The sequence below is a fragment of the Glycine soja genome, chromosome 2 (assembly GCF_004193775.1).
Source record: "Glycine soja cultivar W05 chromosome 2, ASM419377v2, whole genome shotgun sequence".
Taxonomy (NCBI): Eukaryota; Viridiplantae; Streptophyta; class Magnoliopsida; order Fabales; family Fabaceae; genus Glycine; species Glycine soja.
Genome location: NC_041003.1, coordinates 24,805,181 through 24,826,855, shown reverse-complemented (window position 1 = coordinate 24,826,855; position 21,675 = coordinate 24,805,181). Strand labels below are relative to the sequence as shown.

At 35.9% G+C, this 21,675-nt stretch overlaps 1 protein-coding gene across 1 annotated transcript; it reads left to right on the top strand.

The window, feature by feature from the left end:
• Positions 1–9,477: 9,477 nt before the first annotated feature.
• Positions 9,478–11,444, top strand: LOC114373985. Its single transcript, XM_028331566.1, has 4 exons — positions 9,478–9,641; positions 9,714–9,818; positions 9,897–9,945; positions 11,334–11,444. Exons 1-4 carry the CDS (start codon positions 9,478–9,480, stop codon positions 11,442–11,444), a joined length of 429 nt encoding a protein of 142 aa, XP_028187367.1.
• Positions 11,445–21,675: the final 10,231 nt, after the last annotated feature.

Sequence of the window (21,675 nt, the reverse complement as noted above, 5' to 3'; positions counted from 1 at the left end):
GGCTCTCATCGAAAGGAGTTAACTGAAACCTCCAAAATTGCCACGTTGGATAGTCTATGTGACACTAAAATTGCCAACAATGCACCTCACTGACGGCATTACTTTTAAATTTAATGGCAAGGACTATTTTGCAAAACTTATGCAAAGATAGGGACTATTTTTTACATTTCAAAAAGATAGGGACTAATTTGCAAAAGGGGTCAAAAATCAGGGACTAAAATACCTATTTACTCAAAATGTACCACTTTTATTACCTTGTGTCCAGTTCAATTCTCTTTGTAAAATGTATCAAAATATAATAGAACAAATATTATGTTCTGCCCTATTTTAAGTTGTCCATCAAATGCTAACTTAGTATTTTTGAAATTTCAAAGCTACTCAACAAACACCACCATGTTAATTAAATGAGGCTTCATATTACATAATCTTATGCTTAGATGCCTAGGGTATAACAACCCTCTCCCCTAGTATGCGTGTTTTGTTTTCCTTTTTAAAAGTTAGTAATTCCAACAACATGGACATGGAGAGTGTTGTGTGCAGCTTGTTAGACAAAAATCATCCCCTTCACTAGTAGGATATGTCTCAACAATCCGGACTGGTTTTGAAAATAGTTTGGACAAACTAGAATCTCTTTGATTCATCAAAGGCCAAACTAGAATCCCTTTGTCTAAATATTCTATACAACAAAGGAGAGGATGAAGTAAGTGGTTAATTGCTACAAATCTAAACCCTTAACAACTAGTCTAAGATATATAGATCATAATAAGAAAAACATGCAGTCATGCCATTAATACAAAGTCTGGAACTTTAGCACTATGCTTGAAATTCATTGTGTGGCAAAAAGTATTGTCTATAGTGAATTAAATGGTAAAGGATTCTTTGATGGTTCAAACTATTGATCTATTTTTGCTTATCTAGGGGAACCATGTTTTTAAACGTGACTGTTTTTAAGTCTGTAATTATGTTTCTTGAAGTTAAATATCAATCAGCTGTATAATATATTGCTTTGATTGATGTAGTTGCATTCTTTCTCTTGGAATAGATAAAAAAAAGTGTTCATGTTTGTTATTTTCTTTTTAATAAAACATCATGAATGGAAAAGGCTAATCTAGCTAGACAGTCACAACAGTATTGCCCGTCCTTCTAGTATGACATAACAGAACATCTTGCCTATTTCTCAAAAATTCACTTCAACCATGTCAAATTTTAGATAAATGTGAGAATTGCTTCCTGCCCTTGTTGTTCCATGCTATAAATAGCCTCAAAATTGCTCTGCTCTAGGAAGAGTTAGTTGTCTTTCTATTTGAATGCTCCACCTGAATGGAAGAGCTTCTGCAATTTTTGGTTGATAACATTGAGCCTCATAGAAAGTTGTAGCAGCCATTACCTATCTATGACAATTTCTTATAATTACTCTCATCCTGCACCCTTACCAAATTGTACAAAAGCATCAAACATGGCTTTAAATATACCATTCAGTGGTGGCTTCCAAAATTATGAATCATGAGTATTATTAATTTGCGGGTTGTTGCTCCTCATAAATGCATAGAATTTGCTTGTAACAACAACTGTGGCAAAGAGGTTTTCTTTTTTCCAAACACCAGCAAGTTCCTGCAACTTCATATAGAATACAAAATTTCAAAAAAGACCAAAGCAGCACTTTCCTCATCACTCACCTATAGGAAATGGTTCAGCCACCCGAAAAAAAGATGCATCATCTCCTATTCCCACTCTCGGGGTATGGATTTGAATAGAAATCAGACACACATCTTGGTTTGCAGTGCCATATAATCAGTAGCCTAATTATAATAATTCCTAGGGGTCCAATACCTAGAAACCAACAAAGAGGGAGGGGTCCTAAGAATTGAAGATTATCTTGAAGAACTACTTACAAAAGTAAAATTTCAAACTGTTTGACTTATTGAGATTGTATGATTGTCCTTACTACTGCGTATGGTAGTTAGAGTTATGATTTTTGAGACACTGACGGTGTGAATTGATAAATTCAAAATATAGTGTAGCTAGCATGCACTACAAGATCCCTCCTTGAATTAATTAATAGTCATGTGATACTTTAAGCCTATTCATTGTCACATATTGATATCTATTTTTCGGAATGATGATTGATGTAGGTGGTCATTGAGTTATTTATTTGATTGTTGCTTTCATTTTCGACCGTGCTGCTCATCATCATAGGTACAAATGTTTGTTACCAATTAACGTTTTTATTACTTGTTCACTGGCATTAATGACAATTGATATATGCTATACAAATTGTGTTCATGATGAGTGAACCTTAGATTCCCGTTTGAGATTGAATGCAATGATTCTTGCAGACAGTTTGCATTAATCATTGTATTCAATCTTGAATTGTCCGTTTAGATAGTTTGGGGAGACTAATATTTTTATGGTAGATTCATGTGTTAAGGTTAACATTATTTTGTTTAATTTGATGAAATTTTGGTACAATACATTTCTAGTTGTTCTTTGAGTGCATACTTGATTATCGATAAATTAATTTCACCGGTTTCATGTCGTGTACTTGGAGACTGATGCGAAATGCTACCGAAATTTTGTCAAATTTAACAAAATAGAATTAACCTTGATGTATGAAGCTACCATAAAAAAAGGTCCTCCTGAATGGGATAGGGCCGCACCTATAATAAAAAAGTGAGATTTTCATGCATCAAATAACTTTGTGAGTATCATGGAGTGATTATTTAGATGGATTGAAGTTGGATGAATGAAAGTCGCATGAGCCCTACATACGAGGAAGGAATCAAAGAGTTCTTGCAATTTGCCTTTGAAAGAAGTCAACCGGATGAGGATGGAAAATATTATTGTCCTTGCATCAATTGTTTGAACGGAAGATGACAAATACTGGACAACATACGGGAGCATCTATTGTGTGATGGGATTAAGAAGAATTACACCACGTGGATATGGCATGGTGAATTGACAGACATGTACAGTGAGTCCCAATCTGAACCGTTTGATGAAGAAATGGGAGATCGCTTGGAGGATATGATTCGTGACCTTGGACAAGAGTCTTTTTAGCAAGCACATGCCCCTATGTATGATACATTGCAAAGTGATTCAAAGAAGCCTTTGTATCCGGGGTGCAAGAATTCCTTGACACTGTTGTCGAGGGTATTAAGTCTGGTTAATGTCAAGGCTAGATATGGGTGGAGTGACAAAAGCTTTAGTTCACTGCTTCAAGTAGTACACGATATGCTTCTAGAGGAAAACACGTTTCCTAAAAGTTACTATCAGGCGAAGAAGATATTGTGTTTGATGGGTATGGAGCATCAGAAGATTCATGCTTGCCCGAATGATTGCATACTATACAAACATGAATTTGAAGAAATGTCCAAATGCCCTAGGTGTGGGGTATGACAGTACAAAGTCAAGGATGATGAGGAGCGTAGTAGTGATGAAAAATCAAAGAAGGCCCCCCCAGAGAAGGTGTTGTGGTATCTGCTGATCATTTCAAGGTTTAAGCGTCTTTTTTCTAATGAAGACGATGCTAAAGACCTTACATGGCATGCAAATGGGAGAAACTGCAATGGAATGGTTCGTCATTCGGATGATTGCTCCTAGTGGAAGAAGATAGACCGTTTGTTTCCAGATTTCAACAAAGAGGCAAGAAATCTTAGACTTGGACTAGCCAGTGATAGAATGAATCCATATGGCAATTTAAGCACTCAACACAGTTCATGGCTATTTCTACTGGTAATTTACAATTTTCCTCCTTGGTTGTGCATGAAGCGAAAATACATGATGTTGTCTATGAGGATATCGGGCCCAAGATAGCCAGGAAATGACATTGATGTTTATCTAAGTCTGTTGATTGAAGATCTGACAAAGTTGTGGGACGAGGGGGTTTTAGTGTTTGATGGGTTTCAGAATGAGACTTTTCAAATGCGTGCAATGCTTTTTTGTACCATTAATGAATTTCCAGCATATGGGAATTTGAGCGGTTACAGTGTTAAGGGTCATCATGCATGCCCCATCTGTGAAGAAGACACAAGCTACATACAACTGAAACGTGGTAGAAAAATAGTTAACACTAGGCATCGGCGTTTTCTAAAACCTCATCACCCTTACAGGCGATTGAAAAAAGCATTTAATGGAAGTCAAGAGCACGAAACTTCGCCGATACCGTTGACTGGTGAGCTGCTCTTCCAGCGAATTTAACACTTGAATACTATATTTGGAAAGACCCAAAAGAAGGAAAACAGTAAGACTTGTATATGGAAGAAGAGGTCGATTTTCTTTGATCTTTCGTACTAGTCTAATCTAGATATTAGACATTGTATTGATGTTATACATGTGGAGAAAAATGTATGTGATAGTGTTATTGGGACGCTCCTTAACATTCAAGGCAAGATGAAAGATGGTTTGAATACTCATTAAGATCTAGCTGAGATGGGTATACGATTGTAGTTACATCCAAGGTCTGATGATAAAAAATATACTTGCCTCCAGCTTGTCATACTTTGTCCAGAAAGGAGAAGATCAATTTTTGTCAGAGTCTATGCCAGGTCAAAGTCCCACAAGGATACTCTTCAAATATTAAGAGCCTTGTGCAGTTAAAGGATCTTAAGTTGGTAGGGTTAAAGTCTCACGATTGTCATGTCTTGATGCAACAATTGTTAGTCGTGGCCATATGAGACATTTTGCCTAACAAAGTCAGGTTAGCCATAACTCGCCTGTGCTTTTTCTTCAATGCCATATGTAGCAAAGTCTGATCCTGTGAAGTTAGATGAGCTAGAAAACGAGGCTGTTATTATACTGTGCCAGTTGGAGATGTATTTTCCTCCTGCTTTCTTTGAGAAATCAAATGACATCATTGTTCACTTAATTGTTCATCTGGTCAGAGAAATCAAATGTTGTGGTCCTATTTTTTTTGCAGTGGATACACTCGGTTGAGCGATACATGAATATCTTAAAAGGGTATATGAAGAATCTACATCGTCCGGAAGCATCTTTGTTGAAAGGTACATTGCAGAAGAAGCCATTGAATTTTGTTCAAAGTATATTGAAAAGGTAAAACCTGTTCGGTGTTAGTTGGTCAATACGACTAACTTTTATGTAAAAAGCAGTTGTAAATTGTATACAACTCCTCCCATGTATAGTTATTTTTGGTAGTATTGTAATTACTTTTTGATAATTTAGGTAATAGGTACTTTGTATCCTATTTTTGAGTATTTAATGATCATTCCACTTCAATTTCAGGTGAAATAGGCAAGATTGGTGAAGTGCAGATTTCATGAACTCGTTAAGCCACTCATCATCTGGCTAAGTGCGTCATTTGCTAAGTGCACCATCTGATGGCTAAGCACGGGGAAAATTATAGAAGAAGAATGAGCTATATAGAGGCGCTGAGCGAGCGTAACTCGCTAAGCGCACCGTCTTCACCTCCAGCCTGAGCGTGTGTGACTGGCGCTAAGCCAGAAGTCACTAATGCGCGCGAAGCGAGCTCATCTTGCACTATGCGCGCGCCCACCGAAAGGATTGCCTATTTAAGATGAAATCATGATTTCTGAGTGAGAGTGGAGTTTTTTTAGAGTTTTTGGTTGTGGATAGACTAAGAGAGAACTGAGCTTGAAGAGGAAGCCATAATGCAGAGCTTTGAATGAGATTTTGAGAGTTTGTGAGGTTTCTAGAGGTGGAGGAGACATCCCCCCTACTTGTATTACTTATATCTTTCATCTTCTCTTTTCATTGTTGTAAAGGAAGCTTCCCTGCTATGGAGAGCTAAATCCTCAGTTGGTTCTTCCTATGGGGTACTTGATGTAAATACTTTCATATCTATCTAATGATGTTTCATGTGTTCATTGTGTTATCAGTACTTAATTCTAGTGTGCCTTTGCCTTGATCACGTAACTGCATGCTTAGTTAGGGTCAGTTAACATTGGGAAATTGTTTGATCCTTAGAACCTGATAGGACAGGGCTAGCTTGTTGTATTTTCATGACACATCGGGGTACGGTAACCTAGTTTTTGTTATCTTATGTCTTAATGTAGTCCTGGTTAAGTTTAGTCCAATAAGAGGGATCTAAGGGCGACGCTTGATTAGGATTAGGCTAAACATGCATGAGACATCAGGGTTTGGCAGTCTAGGAGACGACATAGAACACATGAATGTTGTGAGGTAGAGAACATCCTTAATAACATTAGTCACCCAGTAGGAAGACCAACACATTGTCTATCTATCTTCACACACACTAATCACGTGATTTGCTTTTGAATAGCTTAGTTTACATAATTGTCCATACCACACACCAAACTTTCATTCCAAGACACTTATTTATTGAACCACAGCTTTACCAAGTAAAACAAGTTCCTCAAGAGTTCGATACTCGGTATTCACTTACCATTTTATACTACTTGCATAATCCGGTGCACTTATCGGCCGTCGAACATTGGGCTTCCCGAGTCTTGGCATGACGACAGAGTGGGTGGTAAGGGTTCAAGAGGACTGCATGTTATCACTCCAAGTGTAGAAGATTTTTTACAAGCTCACTTGTATGTGTTGAATAACAGTAATGAAGTTTTGCCATACATACTTCAACATGAAGGTTTAGTGAAAGAAAGTAATCCAAAAATGTCAAAGAACTGGGTCTTGAAAAAGCATAACAAGACTTTCCTTGATTGGTTTAAAGATACAACCTTTGCTGATGAAAATGCTTCTGAAACGTTAAGAAAGCTAGCAGACGGACCTAAAAGAAATGTTATAACTTGGCAAGGATATGACATAAACAAGAATTCCTTTTATACAAAAGCACAAGATGAGAAAAGTACAATGCAAAACAGTGGGGTCACCCTAAGGGCTGAATCTCAACACTTCGCCAGTGTACATGATGACAATCCTTGTGTAGCTTCCATCCTTTACTTTGGGTTCATTGAAGAAATTTGGGAGCTTAACTATGTCAAATTTACTATTTGTGTTTTCAAATGTAAATGGGTTGAGAACAACATCGGCATGCGGACTGATGATGTAGGATTTACGTTGGTAGATCTAAAGAAACTACCTTATCAGAATGACCCTTTCATCATGGCAGAATGAGCTAAATAGGTATTTTATGTTCAAGACCCTTGTGATGAAAGTTGTCAGTGGTTCTACATGGGAAAACAATTAGTGTTAATGTAGAAGATTGATGATTCATACATTGATACTTATGTTAGTCCTTTGTCCACACAAATGTCGCCTAACATCGTCGAAGAAGAAGAAGTTGATGACTCATGCTAATCGTAATGATCATGATGAAGGATAATTAATTAACATCGTCTAATGTAATTTTCTTATTATGTATTTCATTTTAGTCCATTCATTAACATAACTAACTAAGTTTTTTGATAATGTTAATTAACTAATGTTTTTTTTCTTTACAGGCAGATGACTACTCCACCCAGCTCTCCTCATCCTCTTCCTACTGAAGCAGCATCACAGTCGCCGTCTACCTTGAAGCGGACAAGAAAAGCCACACGACTAAGATCATTGGCGACTAAACCAGCAGGGGCAGAGAGACCGGTGGTCCACGTTGATCCTGTGACCAGGAAGGCCGACTGTCCCCACAAGAAGAAATTAAGAACACATTTGGGGATTGCCGCTCGTGATAAGGTCAACGTGACATACGAGAATTGGAAGCAAGTCTCTACTGCTCAAAAGAATTTGATATGGGAGGATATTCAGGTATTTTAGTTTTCATCTTGCATATTGTTTATTAGCCAAAATTTTTAATTTACTAACTATAAAACCTAATTTATTGTTTGTCAGGCTGAATTTGATATCCCTGAATCATTTGACGTTAGGACAAAAAAATACTTCAAACTATAGGGGAGTGGTGGAGATAGTTTAAGTCTGATTTGACGTCAAAATGGGCACTTACAGCCGACAAGGACAGTGTCGATGACACTATTTGCGAAAAAAACGGCATTAGCATGGAGAAATGGACCCAATTTTGTTAGAGCCGCAGAGACCCCTCGTGGGAGGTATGTACTTTGTGATTTTCATTGTTTTCAAGTTTAAATTCACTTATTATAATACATTGTAATCATGAGTTTCATTAATGTTCAATTTTTGCAAGACGTACGAAAAAAGGCACACGCCATCCAGAAGCAAAACACTGCCCCCCACGTGTTGTCTCATGGGGGTTATGAATATTTAGAAAAGAAGCTGATGGATGAGAAGACAAAGAAAAAATTGGAGGAAGCTGCTCAATCCGGAAGCATTGAGGCCGTGATTGATCCTCCATCTCCCATCATACGACACGTGAAGTGGAAGATGGCCCGCACCAAGAAAACTGGACAGATGACGTTTGAGGCAGCAAAGGAAATTGCTGAGAAGATTGTAAGTCACTTTCAATTAAACATTGTAATTATTTATGTTTATTGAGTGATTCACTAAACAAATAAATGTGTTATGTATAGGATTCATTGGAGGAGCAAGCGTCACGGGGTTCCGTTGTCCCCCATGGACGTCAGGATGTCCAGACTGCTGCCATTAGGCGACCAGAACACCTTTGTCGTGTGCATGCTGCTGGAGCCGGGCCAGTGTGACGATCAAGCAATACTTTGGACCAGCTCCACGGGCCTCTCACACTTCAGGGACCAGTTGGAGGAGTCGATCATAGAAAAAGTGAATCGACAACTGATGTTATCCTTTAGCTAGATGCAGTCCCAGTTTCAATCACAAATGCAATCACAGGGACTTGCACTGCCTCCGGAGCCTAACGTTGTTCCTTCAGTTGCTCATGTCAGCATAAAGGAGAGTTGTGTTGATCCCTCAGGGAACGATCCAGAAACGGGTGACTCAGACAAATGCGAGTTGTACATCAAAGAAAATCTTCACCGCCAGTTGCCCTATGAAAAGTTTACGAGGGATCGACAACCGTTGACAACATCCCTTTGTTGCATGATCAAGTGAAGGTCGGTGTTGAGGAGGTTAGAGATACAAATGCTCTTATTCATGTACCCACTGAAGAGGTTAAGTTAGTGGGGCAGACACTTAACACCTTCCTTGCTTGACTGACACATCTCATCAAGTGTTTATCAGAATAGGTATTTTAGTGTCATTAAATGGTTCTTTTTTCAATTGAATTGTTCACTGTAATTTAATTATGTTAATTAGCTATGTTGGATAAATAGGGAGCTGTGGGAACAATAAAACCTACAGATAGGCCGGATCATGAGGTCGATGATCCCCTATAATTGATGACATTGACCATCCCATAGCTTTTTTTGAAGCTATTGCAGGTTATGTGGGATGCTACAGTGTTCGGGGTGTTTAATGAAGACTTCCCCTTGTACATAAAGCATGAAGATCTGTCTGAAATAGCACACGGTGGTCAATGTCTCAGCATCTTTGTTATATAGTTGTGGATTCTGTAAGTCAATTTAGATTATTGTTAATTACCTAAGTTATTATTTTAAATTCATACATAATTTACTTTGTCTTAACAACAATAGGCATATGACTGAGACAAGTATGCAAGAGGGGAATTCTGATGTGTATGGATTCCTTGAGCCACAGTCCATCCAGAGATATGGGCAATCGCAATTTGAATTAGAAAGTTACATGAAGAACTGGATGCAGAATTTAAAACGGGATGTCTACCTAGGAGCCTACCTGAATGGGTAAGTTAAACTGAAAAAGTGAATTTAAATAATGTATAATACTACAATAACCTATATTGCTTTCCACTGCAGTGCACATTGGCAAATGGTCGTCATTTTGCCTAAGGAAAATCTTGTCGTCTGGTTTTGTTCCTTGCATAATAGGCTAGACAACTACCTGAAAGGAATAATTAATAGGTCAGCGTTGTTTTTCAATACATTTGCATTAGCATTAGTCAGCAACATCAATATTTTAATGTTCCTTGTATTCAACAGTGCTTTGAAAGGACTTGACGATACTCCAGAACCTAAATCCAAGGCTGGTGCTAGGTGGATTGTTGTTAAAGTAAGTGATTTAAATACTGCTTTTACTTATATATATTTTATGTCTGGGTACACTAATTTGTAGTTAACGTTGAATATCTAAATTTCATTAAGAAAAAAAGGAAGCACTGAGTGTGGCTATTATGTGATGCACTGTATGTCAACTATAATCTTAGGAAGTTTCAAGAACAATTGGGAAACGGTAATTGTTTATTTCAAACAAATTTGATTTTTTTATGATTGGTATTATATTATTAACTTATGTTTTATTTTATCATGCAGTATTTTAATGATGTTAGATCATTGGAAGCATATAGATTGAAGGCGCTTCGCATCCAGTGGGCAAAGTATTATCTCAAAGTTAGAAATCAAACTTAGGATGTTAGGGACCTTTGTAATTTTAGTTTACTTAATTAATTTACTAGCTTGCTTTACATTTTTTACAATTGATGTTTCCTTTTAACATTGAATATTCTTTATTGATAGTTATTAATAAATTCTTTATTGATAGTTATCAATTGATTTTTTACAATTGATAGTTTACTAGCTAGCTTTCTGCTAAAAATTGTTTCAAAACAGAATGCAAATGATATATGTTATGTTGTGTGGTCTAATTTCAAATTTGCAGGTTAATTTTTGGGTTTATTGAAAAAATAGACAGTGCATTAAAAAATTCCTAATAACAACATCGGTTTTTTTTTAAAAAGCGATGTTAGCCTACACAAACAACATCAGTTTTCTCAAAAACCGATGTTAATTGACAACGTTAACATCGGTTTTTTTATGAAAACCGATGTTAACTACCAACGCTGGTATGAACATTGATACCTTTTTTGGTGTAATTCTTATTATATAACATTAGTTATTTAAATAACCAATGTTGTCATTTTTACGTTAACATCAATTTTCAAAAACCGATGTTAACGATAATACTTTTAACGTCTGTACTTTCAACATCGGTTAATAACCGATGTTGAAAGTCCTAAATAACCGATGTAAAAAGCATATTTTCTAATAGTGTATACCTAACATTATTAGAAATTAATTAGAACAGACAAACAAAAGATGATGATTGATAATTGATAATTATATTAATTTGTGTGGGCCAAGGAATTAGTTTTGTGCAACATATGTTTAGTTTCGAGAGAAAAGTGAGGAACAAGTGCTTTTGCAAATTGACCGGCCACACCAAAAAAATCATAGGAAAACTACTACCACCATCATGAAGCATGCAGGGCAGCAACTTGAATACAACAACATCCTTAACTTTTGATGGTGTAGTACTATCCACTTCTACTTCTCAAAGACACTATGAATTTAACAGGTAAAAAATTATTAATTCACCAAAAATTCTTTGGATGCACTTATATGATTTATTAATACATTTAGGTAGTAAAAATTATGAATTCACCAGTGTCGCAACCTGCCCTCCGGCAAGGGCGCGAAAAAGGCCTCTCGGTTGGGCCAAAGGTTCATCTTCCTTTGAAGAAAAATGCGTGAATTCGACACCAATGTTTATTTGAGGGAAATGTAAGAAAAAACAAAAAAAAAGACGATGGTCTACGGATTTTGAAAATGAGGGTTCAGGAGTTATTTATGCCCGGGGAAGGTATTAGCACCCCACGCGCCCATCACAAGGGACGGTAGCCTCTAATCGAGTGTGCAAATCATGACTTCAAAACTATGTATTTTCCCTTTTTATGTTCTTTTACCTTTTTGGGCTTTTTATGTTTTTTACTTTTTTGGGTTTTTTATGTTTTTTACTTTCTTGGGTTTTATGTTTTTTACTTTTTTGGGGTCGATAAGGGTGCTTCCCTCGCTCCTACATATCGTCAGGTGCAATAAGGAAATCAGACCTACATAGTTCTTTAAGAACTAAACGTTGGTTAAATTGTTTTTTTTTTTATCTTTTTTGAAAGATTGATTTTAACCGAACAAAAGTCGTTTAAGGAATTGAACCTTGAAACGATCTCTTGATTTTTTGAAAGGAAAGAATCGTTAAGGCGTTGGACCTTGAAACTTTCTTCTCAAGTTTGAAAGGCGAGAATCATTAAGGTGTTGGACCTTTGAATGATTTCTTGATTTTTGAAAAGGGGAGAAAGAGTCGTTTAGGCATTGGACCTTGAAATGATCTTCTCAAGTTTGAAATGCAAGAATCGCTAAGGCGTTAGACCTTTGAATGATATCTTGATTTTTTGATGAAATGAAGAAGTTTATGAGTTGGTTTTATTTGGTTTTGGTTCATTAATCTTCAATCATTTTTAGAGATAACTTGAAGCACTAATGACCGGTTAAAACATATTTTACATTAATGAAAAGAGTTTACGACACAAACGATTGGTCGAAACATATTTAAATGGTGATTAAGTGAGATTACAATGCAAACGATCGGTTGAAATTCATTTAAATAGTGTTTAATTGAGATTACGGCTTAAACGATTGGTCAAAGCTCGCTAAAAACAAAGAAAAAGAATGCCAACAGTAGAAGAATGAAGATGAACACATACAAGGCAAGAATGGACCCCTAAGGGTTCATAGAATGAATTCAAAGCTTCAAAATCGAAAACTAACCGGTCGAAGAACGATGAACAATGAAGAATGGACGAAGAACGACACAGAATGTTTACAAAATTGATCACGGAAATGTGACGAAAGCGTCTCGTGTTGGATCAAGTGGCCTCGGAATAATTAAGAAGGGGGGGTTGAATTAATTATTAACGAACCTTTACTAATTAAAAATCTATCCTTTTCAATGTTACCAAAAGTAAAAGCAATAATTAAAGTGCACAACGGAAATTAAAGAGTGTAGGGAAGAAGAAGACAAACACAAGAGTTTTATACTGGTTCAGCAACAACCCGTGCCTACATCCAGTCCCCAAGTGACCTGCGATCTTTGAAATTTCTTTTCAACCTTGTAAAGTCCTTTATAAGCAAAGATCCACAAGGGATGTACCCTCCCTTGTTCTCTTTGAACAACCTAGTGGATGTACCCTCCACTAGAACTGATCCACAAGAGATGTACCCTCTCTTGTTCTCAGTCACAACAACCCAAGTAGATGTACCCTCTAATTGTACCACAAAGGATGTACCCTCCAATGTGTTAAGACAAAGTTCTCAGGCGGTTAGTCCTATTAAACTTTGTGAATGGGGAAACAAAAGAATTCTCAGGCGATTAGTCCTTTGAAATCTTTTGTTTATGGGAAAGGGAAGAATCAAAAGAATTCTCATACTGTGTCGTTTTGAATTCTTTAACAAGGTAGAAGGGAGACACAAAAGAATTCAGGCGGTTAGTCCTTCGTTCTTTTGGAAAAGGGAGATGAGAGACAAAAAAATAATTTAGGCGGTTAATCCTTGGCGAATTCTTTTTGGCAAAGGGAGAAGGGAATGAAAAAGATGAATAGCACACTTTTGTTTTCAAGGTTTAGAAAACCAGAAAACTTTAGAAAGCTTTTGGCAAAGAAGGAAGAAGAAGAAGATGTTCAAAGAGATTCAAAGATTGTAAAGGATTGTAATAATTGTTGTGAATGAATTCTAAAATGCAAGTCAAGGTCTTGTTTTTATAGACTCTTCATGTCTGGTCAAGAAAACCATTAGAAGAGTTATAACCTTTAGAAAAACTTAAAAACCATTGGAAGAGTTACATCTTTTGATTTTTATTCAAAACTTATCATTGGTAATCGACTACCAGATCATTGTAATCGATTATACAAAGCATTTTTGTGAAAGGATGTGACTCTTCACAATTGAATTTGAATTTCAACGTTCAAACACACTGGTAATCGATTACCAAAATCTTGTAATTTATTACCAAAATCTTGTAATCGATTACACCATTTTGAAATTAATTGGAACGTTGTAAATTCAGTTTGAAAGCTTTTGAAAACAAACTTTGCTACTGGTAATCGATTACAGTAAACTGGTAATCGATTACCAGAGAGTAAAAACTCTTTGGTAAAAGCTTTTGTGAAAACTTCATGTGCTACTCAATGTTTTGAAAAACATTTTAGTACTTATCTTGATTGAGTCTTTTCTTGATTCTTGAATCTTGATCTTGATTACTCTTGATTCTTGATTCTTGATTCTTGATTCTTGATTCTTGATTCTTGATTCTTGATTCTTGATTCTTGATTCTTGATTCTTGAAACTTGAAACTTGAAACTTGAAACTTGATTCTTGATTCTTGAATTGTTCTTGACTCAATCTTGAAGTCATTCTCTTGGACTTTTTGTTATCATCTTTGTTATCATCAAAACATCTTGAATCAATCTTGATTCATCATCATGAATCAATCTAGATTCATGACTCAATCTTGATTCAATCATGAAGCTTGGTTCTACAATCTCCCCCTTTTTGATGATGACAACCCTGAAATCAAGAAACACATACACACACTTTTTCCTAGTCGATCTGTCACTTAATTTTCCATATTCTCCCCCTTTGATTTTGAGTTTATGCTTCACTTGAAATTAAGTTAATTACTTATGTGAGTTCTTGATTTAATCCCTATTTCTCTCCCCCCCCCCTTTGGCATCAACAAAAAGCCAAAGTGCGTAACAAGAAAAAAACATACATACACTACTAATCATACACAAGACATTCATTAAAGAGTATAAACCAATCATGAAGCAAGAAACATGAATAGATCAAATATATAAAAACCACATAGTCATATGACATAATTCATAATTTTTCAATCACACCATGCAAATAAAAGAAATACTAAATTGTTCAAATTTCATAATAATATAGCCAAATACACAGCTAGAAATCAAAGTACTAATAATAATAGAAAACTAAGATGATGGTGGCGGCGGTGGTGGTAGATCAAAGCTTGTACGAATGTAAGAAACATCTTCTTCGACCTTGGTGATCCTTGACTCCATCTCATTGAATCGCATGTACACTTGTAACTCCAAGGTATCAAACCTTTCACCAACAAAGGTTTGAAGACCATCAAACCTGTCCAAAATCTTTTGAAGAAGAGAGGAATCTTCTCCACCATGTAAGTGTCCTTCTTCATCGATGGGTTGAGCACCCTTTTTCACCCAAGAGCCATCATGCTCTTTACGGTAACCAAAGGATGCAATCACTGCAGCACCTATTAGAAAGGATCTCTTGATTGGAACATAAGGTTCAAAATCAAGAGGGATGTTGAAGTGTTGAAGAAAGAGGGTGACTAGGTGTGGATATGGCAATGGAGCATTTAATCGCAATGCCTTATGCATGAGATATCAGACTAAGTGTTCCCAATCAATTTGTTGGCCTTTATGAAAAGCCCACATAACAATAAGATCTTTTTCAGAAACCTGTGCAAGGTTTGAAGATCTTGGAAGCAAGATACGCACAATGAGATAATGAAGCATGCGGCTTTCAAAAGCAAATGAACTGGCAAGAAGCCTTCCGGTTATATCTGCTTGGTTGGTGCAAACCAACCAGCGGGCATCATGCACAGAGAATTCATATTTCCAATCATCAATCAGTGTACCTTCAAATGGTACACCTTCATTGGATAATTGGGTTAAATCATAGAATAGGGATTGGTCAATGACCATTTTAATCCCATAAACTTCAGAAATTAAAGTGCCTTCTTGGATTTCTAGGTTTGAATAGAAGGCTTTAACTAAATCTGAGTAAACAGGAAATTTTAAAGACATGAAAGGAATAAGATTGGAGTTTTCAAATGCTTGAATGCATTCAAAACTCTCATTTGAAAAGAAATCCATATCAATGAATTTTGGATCAATAATGGAACGTGAAGCAAAAAGATTTGTGTACCATATCCGGTGTTCTTCGGATGAGAACAATGATGAAGAGGAAATAGAGGAAGGAATAGGCGTTTCTTGAGTCTCGGAATGTCGTTGACTCCGACTCGAAGAACCCTTTCGCTTCTTTGATGGTTCTGCCATTTGAAAGGATTATTTGAAATTTCAATCGGTTCAAATGAAATAGAATGAAAAAAGATGAAGTTTGGGCTTTGTGGGGAGTGATTTGGGCAAGAAATGAGTGAGATATGACAGAAGGGAGAATTGGGAACGAGGGTTTTCGAAAAAGAGAGAAGATGCAGATTTCTGATTTGGAATTTTGAATATATAGGGGCAGGGACACGTTGTAATCAATTACAGAATTTTGTAATCGATTACATCTTACTTTAACTGCCTGTAATCGATTACCAGAAAGCATTTTAGCCAAAAATAAAGGCTGGCTGACTTTTAAGGGAAAAAAGATTTGAATGAATGTCAAAATACATTCTTAAAGAAAATATATATTAAAAAATACTTTATGAATGAATTTTAATCAAGTAATTCACATATCATATTCAAAATCATGCATAACTATTTAAAGGATATATATATATATATATATATATATATATATATATATTCAATTCTATCACAATAATCAACTCAACTCAAGTATTAAAGAGTAAAGATAATAAATATTATCAAATTTCTAAAGGAGACTTCATGCTTTGAGAAAGAAAAATTAACTTAATCAAGAACATATAAACACATACTCACAATTTCAATCAATCAAGACAAACAAATAAAAATTTTGTTAGTCATAATAATCAAATTAATTGAAAAGAAAATTTCAACCAAAATAAACTTTCAAATGAGAAAGGTTTTGATGTTACCCTTTTCATGATTAAAGGTATCTAGATCTTCAAAGATGAAAGTCATACTTTTTTCTTTTTACTTAATCTTCATGAGAAATGTTCTCATCACTCTCATAATCCTTGGTTAGAAGGTTGATCTCCTTTTCTGAACCGTCAGATGAATCATTGTCATCCCATGCAATGTAGGCCTTCTTGGTCCTTCTTTCATCATATCTTTTCTTATCACTTTTCTCAGGCCATTCTTCATTTGAAGGACAATTAGCTTTGATGTGACCAAGTTGGTTGCATTTGTAACATCTAAGAACTTGAGAGTCTTCTTGTGATCTTCTTCCATTTCTGGAACTTCTTCGCAAAGAGTGAGAAGTCTTCTTCATCATTTGAATCTTCTTCTTCATTTTCTTCTTGTATTGATGATGAAGCTTTAAGTGCTATACTTCTCTTCTTTTTGTCGGTTTCTTCATTTTGATTAAGACGTTGGAGTTCCATTTCATGTTCCTGCAATTTTCCAAACAAAGTAGCAAGAGACATAGAAGATGTAGAAGCAAAGCTTCATGATGAATCAAGATTAATTCAAAGATGTTTTGATGATAACAAAGATGATGACAAAGGTGATGACAAAAAGCTCAAAGGTCAATCAAAGAATGAGTTCAAGATATTCAAGATAGAAAGAATACTTCAAGACTCAAGAGGAAAGTTGAATTCAAGAATCAAGAATCAAGATTCAAGGATCAAGCATCCAAGAATCAAGATCAAGATTCAAGAATCAAGAGAAGACTTGATCAAGATAAGTATGAAAAGGTTTTTTCAAAAACTGAGTAGCACATAGATTTTTCTCAAAACATGTTTACCAAAGAGTTTTTACTCTCTGGTAATCGATTACCAGATTATTGTAATGGATTACCAGTAGCAAAATGGATTTGAAAAAGTTTTTCAACTGAATTTACAATGTTCCAATTGATTTCAAAAAGTTGTAATCGATTACAATGTTTTGGTAATCGATTACTAGTGCCTTTGAACGTTGAAATTCAAATTCAAATGTGAAGAGTCACATCCTCTCACATAAAAGCTTTGTGTAATCGATTACATTGATTTGGTAATCGATTACCAGTGATTGTTTCTGAGTAAATCAAAAGATGTAACTCTTCAAATGGTTTTTGACTTTTTCAAATTGGATTTAAGTTTTTCTAAAAGTCATAACTCTTCTAAATGGTTCTCTTGACCAGACATGAAGAGTCTATAAAAGCAAGACTTTGTTTTGCATTTTCAATCAATCTTTCTAACAATGCAATACAATCCTTTACAAGCCTTGAATCTCTTTGAACTTCTTCTTCTTCTTTGTGCCAAAAGCATTCCAAAGTTTTCTGGTTTTCTAAACCTTGAAAACTTGTGCTATTCATTCTTTTCATCTCTTCTCCCTTTGCCAAAAAGAATTCGCCAAGGACTAACCGCCTGAATTCTTTTGTGTCTCCCTTCTCCCTTGTCAAAGAATTCAAAACGACACAGTCTGAGAATTCTTTTGATTCTTCCCTTTCCCTTATACAAAAGTGTTCAAAGGACTAACCGCCTGAGAATTGTTTTGTATCCCCATTCACAAAGTATCAAAGGTTTAACCGCCTGAGATCTTTGTCTTAACACATTGGAGGGTACATCCTTTGTGGTATAAGTAGAGGGTACATCTACTTGGGTTGTTGACTAAGAACAAGAGAGGGTACATCTCTTGTGGATCAGTTCTAGTGAAGGGTACATCCACTAGGTTCAAAGAGAACAAGGGAGGGTACATCCCTTGTGGATCTTTGCTTGTAAAAGGATTTTTAAAAGGTTGAAAGAAATCTCAAGGACCGCAGGTCGCTTGGGAACTGGATGTAGGCACGGGTTGTTGCCGAACCAGTATAAAAACTCTCGTGTGTTTGTCTCCTTCTTCCCTACTCTTTTACTTTCCGCTGTGCATTTTAATTTCCACTTTTACTTTTGGTTAAGTTTCTCTTCTATTCCTTATTCTCTTAACAACATAAGTAAAAGCCTCAGAAGAGTAATTTTTTAATTAGTAAAGGTTTAGTAATAATTAATTCAACCCCACTTCTTAATTATTCTGAGGCCACTTGATCCAACAGAAGAGAGATCTTTACTTTCAGAAATACCAGTTACCTTGGGCTGCCATTCCCTACTTAAGCATCTTAAAACTTTATTAATTAGATCTTCATTAGGGATGATTTTTCCTAGAGAAGCAAGATTGTTGACTATGTGTGTGAATCTTTTCTACATGCTATGGATGTTTTCATTAGGGTTCATCCTAAAGAATTCATATTCATGTGTAAGGGTATTGACTCTAGATCTTTTTACATCAGTGGTTCCTTCATGTGTAAGTTGGAGAGTATCCCACATCTCCTTGGCATTTGTGCAATTTTACACTCTAAAATACTCATCCATTCCTAGGGCTGAAGTAATAATGTTTTTGGCTTTAAGATCATAGTGGATTCTTCTTCTATCTTCTTTTGTCCACTAATCTCTAGGTTTTTGTGTTATGGTACCTGTGCTTACATCTACTACAGTGGGTATGTAAGGTCCTATTTCTATTGCTTCCCAAATATTTAAATCTATGGCTTAAATGAAAATCTGCATACGGGTTTTCCAATAGTGGTAACCCTCACCATTGAAGATAGGTGGTCTATGAATGGAATTTCCTTCAGGAAACAAATAATTTGAAGAGGCCATGAATCTTGAAGTGGTTAAACTTTCTACAAGATACCTGCTCTGATACCACTTGTTGGATCAAGTGGCCTCGGAATACTTAAGAAGAGGGGGGGTTGAATTAATTATTAACGAACCTTTACTAATTAAAAATCTATCCTTCTTAATGTTACCAAAAGTAAAAGCAATAATTAAAATGCACAGCGGAAATTAAAGAGTGTAGGGAAGAAGAAGACAAACACAAGAGTTTTATACTGGTTTGGCAACAACCCGTGCCTACATCTAGTCCCCAAGCGACCTACGGTCCTTGAGATTTCTTTTCAACCTTGTAAAGTCCTTTACATGCAAAGATCCACATGGGATGTACCCTCCCTTGTTCTCTTTGAACAACCTAGTGGATGTACCCTCCACTAGAACTGATCCACAAGAGATGTACCCTCTCTTGTTCTCAGTCACAATAAACCCAAATAGATGTACCCTCTACTTGTACCACAAAGGATGTACCATCCAATGTGTTAAGACAAAGTTCTCAAGCGGTTAGTCCTTTGAAACTTTGTGAATGGGGAAACAAAAGAATTCTCAGGCGATTAGTCCTTTGAAATCTTTTGTTTATGGGAAAGGGAAGAATCAAAAGAATTCTCAGACTGTGTCGTTTTGAATTCTTTGACAAGGGAGAAGGGAGACACAAAAGAATTCAGGAGGTTAGTCCTTCGTTCTTTTGGAAAAGGGAGAAGAAAGACACAAAAAGAATTCAGGCGGGTAGTCCTTGGCGAATTCTTTTTGGCAAAGGGAGAAGGGAATGAAAAAGATAAATAGGGGGAGGAGCTTGCCGCCCAGCTGAGCTGGTGACTTACTCCATAAGCAACTTGCTCACCCAGGTGAGCTGGTTGCTTCTCCTCTAAGTCACCTAGTGGGCCTAGGTTGGCCTAGGGGCTGAAGAATGTTCCAAAATGGACCATTTTGCCCCTACTTTGAGTTTCTTGCTCATTTCATTCTGAAACGTCACCAAACCTTGCGGATTATAGGGAAACAGGTGTTAAACAGCTTAATTCGGCTGGCGAGAATCTAAATGTTTGCAAATGATCATCCCCAAATGAAATTAGGGTATGACAACCAGAAATGTCATTTCTACCACCAAATTGTTCAAGTATCCAAAAACTAGGCTAGCCACCCCTCTTACCACGGTTGAATATCTAACATCGATATCAATCTAATAATGTAAACATAATTTAAGATAATAAGGAAAATTTTGTGTGAAAAGTCAACTATAAGTTTGTAAATTACACAAGCAAAAAGGATATAGCAAAATCACTAGTGCTTTTCAAGGATTACGAAATTAGGCCATGTTTGTTAGCTATAGATAGTTCTTCACATGGATATAAAGCATTTCTAGTGCTTGTCCCACTAAACATGCTTTCTTTCAAACACTTTTCTTTACTATCCATGATCCTTGAGAGAAACAAGTCACGTGGGAGCAAAAACCCTTAGATACGCTTATTATCCTGATCCTGCATTTTTTTTGTTGGTGTTTATTACATGTCACATTTTAGTATAAATGAACCTTAGAAATATATGGTATCAACTTAAATCCTAGGTTCTTATAAGCATCATCTCCATCCACAAAGCTCTGCAATAAGGGATTGTCTTCCAAAGGATTTTTCAACATGTAATAGAGTGCAAGGGAATACATAGGACTTCTGGGCATCTAATCCATGAATAATAGAATACGTTAACCGGTCACATACTCTAAGGATGATGGATGTATGTAACAATGAATTTTTTAGAGATAAGGGGAGCAACATGAACAACAAGAAAGCTAAAGCTTGAAGCTTGGAGAAAAGCTTGAAGATGTTTTGTCTTTTACATTCCTAACTCCCTTGAGTGGCATTTGTAATGGTTGTTATATTGGATGTTGCATCTTTAGTACATATCATATCTTTTATGCATCATGCATCATCATGAGTAAGTGAAAAGAAGAGTTTCTAAGTTAGAAAAGTTTCTTCAGGAGGAAAAACTCTCTATTTTAATCGATTACAATTCTATCGTAATTGATTACACAAGTTGTCTGAAGCTTGCAGAGTTATGTCTCGTATCTATTTAATCGATTACAACCTTATCGTAATCGATTACACAATTGTTTTCAAGGCAATGACTAATTTATTCAGGTGTCTCTGCTTTAATCGATTACCATGTGATATAATCAATTATTTCTCTTTCTTTAAGTAATTCAGATGTGGACAAAAACACTTTAATCGATTACTTTCAGTATTTAATCAATTACATTGTTCTTGAGTTGTTTCCAGATTTTGGGAAGAATACTTAAATCGATTAAAAAGATAATTTAATCAATTACTTCATTGAATTAATCGATTACCTTGTAGATTTAATCGATTGCAGGCGGTTATAACAGTGTTTTCTATAAATAAC

Coding starts and splice junctions, on each gene's coding strand:
- LOC114373985 (XM_028331566.1), top strand. CDS start 9,478: ATGACTGAGACAAGTATGCAAGAGGGGAATTCTGATGTGTATGGATTC. Junction 9,642..9,713: donor CTAGGAGCCTACCTGAATGG/GTAAGTTAAACT, acceptor TTTCCACTGCAG/TGCACATTGGCAAATGGTCG. Junction 9,819..9,896: donor CTGAAAGGAATAATTAATAG/GTCAGCGTTGTT, acceptor TGTATTCAACAG/TGCTTTGAAAGGACTTGACG.